Here is a 6,039-nt window from a genome sequence, read left to right as displayed (position 1 = left end):
ATCCTCAACAAAATTTAGGAAATCATATTCAGCATTATATAAGAAAGATTATACACCATGACTAGGTGGAATTTATTGCAGGGATGCAAGGATGGTACAATATCCACAAATCAATAAACGTTATGTGTCAGATAAACTAATTGAGAAACAAAAATCATATAATCATATCAATTGATGCAGAAAAAGCATTTGACAAAATCCAACACCCTTTCTTGATAAAAACTCTCAGGAAAATGGGAATAGAGGGGCCATACCTTAAATTAACAAAAGCCTTATATGACAAACCTACAGCCAACATCATACTCAATGGGCAAAAACTAAAATCATTTCCCCTAAGAACAGGAAGAAGACAAGGATGCCCACTTTCACAACTCCTGTCTGACATAGTATTGGAAGTGCTAGCCATAGCAAGCATACAAGAAGAAGAAATAAAAGGCATCCAATTGGAAAAGAAGTAAAACTTTCATTATTCACAGATGACATAATATTGTACATAGAAAACCCTAAAGATTCCATAAAAAGTGCTTACAGCTCTTTTTGAATTTGTCCAGCAGGTCTTCCAGCTTGTCCCGGAAGGCCCCCGCCCACACCCCAAAAAAAGATTCCATAAAAAAAATACTAAACTTAATAAATGAATTTTGCAATGTAGCAGGATACAAAATTAACACCCAGAAATCTATGGCTTTTTTATACACCAATAATGAACTCACAGAAATTGAAATTAAAAAAAGCTATAATCCCATTTACCATTGCAACAAAAAATTCAGATACCTAGGAATGAACTTAATTAAGGAGGTAAAAGACCTGTACTCAGAAAACTATAGGACATTATAAAAAGAGATGGAGGAAGAATAAGCAAATGGAAGAATATACCATGTTCATGGATTGGCAGAATCAATATCAGTAACATGCCCATACTACTCAAAGCAATCCCCATTAAAATACCAATGGCATATTTCACAGACCTAGAACAAACTCTCCAAAATTGATATGGAGTAAAAAAAGGACCCCAAGTAGCCACAGCAATCCTGAGAAACAAGAAAAAGATGGAGGGATCACAATACCAGATTTCAAGCTATATTACAAAGCCACTGTTCTCAAAACTGCCTGGTACTGGTACAAGAACAGACCTATAGACCAATGGAACAGAACAGAGAACCCAGAAATCAACCCAATCCATATGTTCAATTAATATTTGACAAAGGAGGCAAGAACATACAATGGACTGAAGATGGTCTCTTCAATAAATGGTGTTGGGAAAATTGAACAGACGCATGCAAATAAATGAAACTAGACCACCAACTTACACTATACACAAAAATAAACTCAAAATGGATAAAGGACTTAAACATAAGATGGGAAAACCATAAAAATCTTAGAAGAATCTATAGGCAACAAATGAGCCAGTCAGAGAAAGATAAATATCACATGATCTCACTCATTTGTGGAATATAATGAATAACATAAACTGATGAACAAAAATAGAGCCAGGGTCATTGAACAGACTGTCCAACCTAAGAGGGAAGGCAGGGGAGTGTGTGTGGGGGGAACGATAAGAGATCAATCAAATGACTTATATGCATATATTTGAGCAAAACTAATGGTCACAGACAGCGGGGGGCGGGGGGGGGGTGAGGATTTGTGGTGGGGAGTGTGAGTGACCAGGGAGAGGTCAATGGGGGAAAAAGGAGACTTGTGTAATACTTTCCTGAGGGGTCCTGGATTGGAGAGGGTGCAGGCCAGGCTGAGGGACCCCACCACCCACCTGTGCATGAATTTTTTGCACCGGGCCTCTACTCAATCGATAAATAAGATAAAATTACATATAACTATGTATGTAATCAGAGAAGAAATTATTCACTTTTTAAAGTTTTTCTTTATTAAGGTATTACATATGTTTCTTGATCTCCCCTTTACCCCCCTTCTGCCTCCCCAACTCATCCCCTCACCCCCCTGATGTCTGTGTCCATTGTTTATGCTTATATGCATTCATGCAAGTCCTTTGGTTGATCTCTCCCCCTTATTCACACTCTCCCCTACATTCCCTCTGAGGTTTGACAGTCTGATTGATGCTTCTCTGTCTCTGGATCTGTTTTTGTTCATCAGCTTATGTTGTTCATTATATTCCACAAATGAGAGATCATATAATATTTATCTTTCTCTGACTGACTTATTTTGTTTAGCATAATGCTCTCCAGGTCCATCCACGCTGTTGCAAATGGTAGGAGTCCCTTCCTTTTTATAGCAGCACAGTATTCCATTGTGGAGATGTACCAATTATCCACTTTTTAAACTAAATTTATTGGGGTGACATTGGTTAACAAGACCATATAGATTTTAAGTGTATATTTCTATGATACATGATCTGTATATTGCATAGTGTATCCACCACCCATAGTTAAATCATCTTTGTCACCATATATTTGGTCCCCGCTACCTTCTAGTACCTCCTACCTCCTACCTTCTGGTAAATATAATTCTATTGTCTGTGTCTAAAGAAATCTCTGTTGCCCATAAAATAAACTGAAATATCTAAGTATTTCTGAGTAAGGTTGGAAAAACTGTGTCTTTCCTCAAAGACACAGAGGAAAATAGTTCATGAACAGAGCAGAAAGCTTAATAAAGTGGTTACTTATGCCCAGCTGATGTGGCTCGGTGGTTGATCATTGACCCATGGAACAAAATGTCACCAGTGATTCCTGGTTCAGGGTTGTGGGGTCGACCTATAGTAGGGAGCATGCAGGAGACAGCCAATCAATATTTCACTCTTATCAGTTTTTCTGTCTCTCTATTCCTCTCCCTTCCTTTCTCTCTAAAATCAATAAAAACATATTTAAAGCGCTTACTTAAATTGTATAGAGAAGTTGAAAATAACAAATAGAAATTCCAGGCAAAAAATGAAAAAGCAAGTTCTACAACCACATGCTAATGAAAAAATAGCAATTTCTGACTCTAAGATTTTGATTCCTGTAATCATGGCCACTTCCTCATCCCTAAGACAACTGGACCTTTTATGCTTGTCATCCCAACAAATCTTTTCAGAGCCTCCTTTATGTCTTTGTTCTTCAGACTGTAAATGAAAGGGTTGAGCATGGGTGTGACCACGGCATACATCACTGAGGCTGTTGCACTTGAGTGTGAGCTTTGGGTAGCAGCAGAGCTGAGATACACTCCTAGGCTTGCACAATAAAATAGGGAGACAACTGAGAGGTGAGATGCACACGTAGAAAATGCTTTATACTTCCCCTGAGCTGATGAGATTCCTCGTATGGAGGACACTATCTTAGAGTAAGAGTAAAGGATCCCAGCAAGAGCACCACCACCTAGCAACACAACTCCAAAATACATCACCATGTTATTAAGAAAGGTGTCAGAACAGGCAAGTTGGACCATCTGATTGAGTTCACAGAAAAAGTGAGGGATTTCCAAGTATGCACAGAAGGACAATCCCGACACTATTAAGCTTTGTAACAAGGCATAGAGGGCACTCATGATCCAGGACACCAGAACCAGCAGTCCACAGAGCCGGGGGTTCATGATGACTGTGTAGTGCAGGGGGTGGCAGATGGCCACATACCTGTCATAGGCCATCACGGTCAAGAGGAAGTTGTCCAGTCCGGCAAATAATAAGAAAAAATACATCTGTGTGATGCAGCCTTCATAGGTGATGGCTTTGCTCTGTGTCTGGATGTTCCACAACATCTTTGGGATGGTGGTGGAGGTGAAACAGATGTCTACCAAGGACAGGTTGGAGAGGAAGAAGTACATGGGCGTGTGGAGGTGGGAATCTGAGCTGAAGGCCAGGATGATGGGCAGGTTTCCCAGTACAGTGGCCAGGTACATGGAGAGGAAAAGCCCAAATATGAGGGGCTGCAGTTCTGGTTCTTCTGAAACTCCCAGGAGAATAAATTCTGAAATTGAGGTATCATTGCCTTGTACCATGTGGTGGAGTTGATGACTAAGAACAAAAATATTACATGATTAATTTTTACACAAAGCCGTATTAGTAACACTGAAATACTACCATATGTATTTTGTCATCATGAATTAATATACCTTTTTAAAAAATCATTTGAGGATATTTTTCCATTCATTATTTTAGAGAGAGTGGAAGGGAGGGAGGTGGGGGAGAGAGACAGAGAGAAACATTGATGTGACAGAGACACATTCATTGATGCCTCCCCTACAATGCCCGACTAGGGCCAGGCATCCAGCCTGCAACCCAGGTGTGTGCTATTGACTGGAATCAAACTCAAGACCCTAAATTGGGCTGATGCTTTAACCACTGGGAAAAACTGGCCAGGGCAACAATCAATATATGCATTTTGAATGGATCTGGTCATCTTTATGGATCTCTGCTGACATCATTCATTAGGAGTTTCTATCCCACACAGACCTTTTCCCCAGGAGGTCATGTAATGCACCGTTTTAATGAAAATTGCGTTGCTGTACTTTAGGAATATATATTGAGTACTGACCATCACTAGGCAGAGGGTAGAGGAGACTGGGAAACAAAAGCCCAGAATATAATGATGGTGAAAACATATATACAATAAAACAAGCCATGTCAGATTGAGAAAGGTTCTGTGAAGAAAAACATAGTTATAAGAAAGAGTGGATGAGGGTGTTATTCTTTCACTGGGAGTTCAGGGAGCCCTGCAAACAAGGTGACATTTGAACAAAGACCTCAGGGAAGACAGAGAGAAAGACACAAAGATATCTGGGGAAGGTGTGTGCCCTGTAGGTGAAAGAGCCGAGCAAAGACCATGAAAGTGACACAGTCTCAGATATTTACGGCTCCAAAAGTAGCCAGTGCCCAGAGGGGAGTGAGCAAGAGGGATGAGAGAAGAGGTCACAGAAAGTTGAGGAATGAGGTGGCCTCTTTGCTGTTGCTCAAACTTTAAGACACAAGGAAGCCCTCCATTACTTGTTGTTCCCTTCAATCTATCGATTTTGTTTCCAAAAAAAATCCTTTCAGTTGAAATGATCCTTCAATTTCATTTGTTTCCTCACATTCTGGCACCTTTATTTCAAGGGTCACATTTAGAGTGTGTGGGCTCAGGTACTGCTGCCCTTAAACTGTTCAGGCCCCCGGGATACACAAGCACAAAACAACCAACACACACACACACATACACACACACAGACACCAGACCCTCAGAGTGCACTCTGAGCTTCTAGGGCCATGTTACTACAAGACTCTACTTACTCCAGCCACAATAATTAGGAAAGAACTGATCTAAGGAAGATGTCAACAACAGATTATCTTTACCCTGAAGAATGTGAAAATAGTATCAAATTCAGTTGGTAAATCTCCCATGAACATATAAACATGGGTTCTGTACTTAGATGACTATTTGTAGTCCTTGATTTAAGAAAACATAAAAAGCACCTCAAACGCAGAGAGGGGAAAGATATAAACATGTGTTAGGAAAAAAGATCTCAAATGCTCAACCTTGGTACACTGTAGGTGGGCATGCAGGTTGGTGCACCCACTGTGGAAAACAGTACGGAGCTTCCTCAAAAAATTAAAAATGGAACTCCCATTTGACTCAGTTATCTCACTTCTAGGAATATATCCTAAGAAACCTGAAACACTCATCAGAAAGAATATATGCACCCCTGTGTTCACAGCAGTGCAATTTATAATAGCTAACACTTGGAAACAGCCTAAGTGCCCATCAGCAGATGAGTGGATTAAAAAACTGTAGTACATTAACACAATGAAACACTACATGGCAATAAAAAAGAAAGAACTCTTACCATTTGCAACAGGATGGATGGACCTGGAGAGTATTATGCTGAGTGAAATTAGCCAGTCAGAAAAGGTAAGTATCACATGATCTCACTCATACATGGAATCTAATGAACCAAATGAAATGATGATCAAAAATAGGCCCTGAGTCACAGAAGCATGGACTGACTGTTGAACCTCAGAGGGAAGACAGGGGAAGGTGGGTGGGAAGAGATTAACCAATGAACTGGCATGCCTATATGCCTAACCTGTGTATACAGACAATGGGGTGGTGAGGGCCTGGG

General features: G+C 40.2%; 1 protein-coding gene and 1 non-coding gene across 2 annotated transcripts; one reads left to right on the top strand and one right to left on the bottom strand.

The window, feature by feature from the left end:
- Window positions 1-519: 519 nt before the first annotated feature.
- On the top strand, window positions 520-582 carry LOC132236277 (U7 small nuclear RNA). Its single transcript, XR_009453227.1, has one exon. It is a non-coding gene; the product is annotated as a U7 small nuclear RNA (small nuclear RNA).
- A 2,391-nt stretch (window positions 583-2,973) lies between these two features.
- Window positions 2,974-3,948, bottom strand: LOC132234134 (olfactory receptor-like protein OLF4). Its single transcript, XM_059695184.1, has one exon. The coding sequence runs from the start codon at window positions 3,940-3,942 to the stop codon at window positions 2,974-2,976; it is 969 nt and encodes a 322-aa protein (XP_059551167.1). The 5' UTR covers window positions 3,943-3,948.
- Between the last annotated feature and the right edge of the window lie 2,091 nt (window positions 3,949-6,039).

The sequence above is a fragment of the Myotis daubentonii genome, chromosome 5, assembly GCF_963259705.1.
Source record: "Myotis daubentonii chromosome 5, mMyoDau2.1, whole genome shotgun sequence".
NCBI lineage: Eukaryota > Metazoa > Chordata > Mammalia > Chiroptera > Vespertilionidae > Myotis > Myotis daubentonii.
Note: the sequence above shows the minus strand (reverse complement) of the source record. Positions and strands in the feature narration are given on the sequence as shown.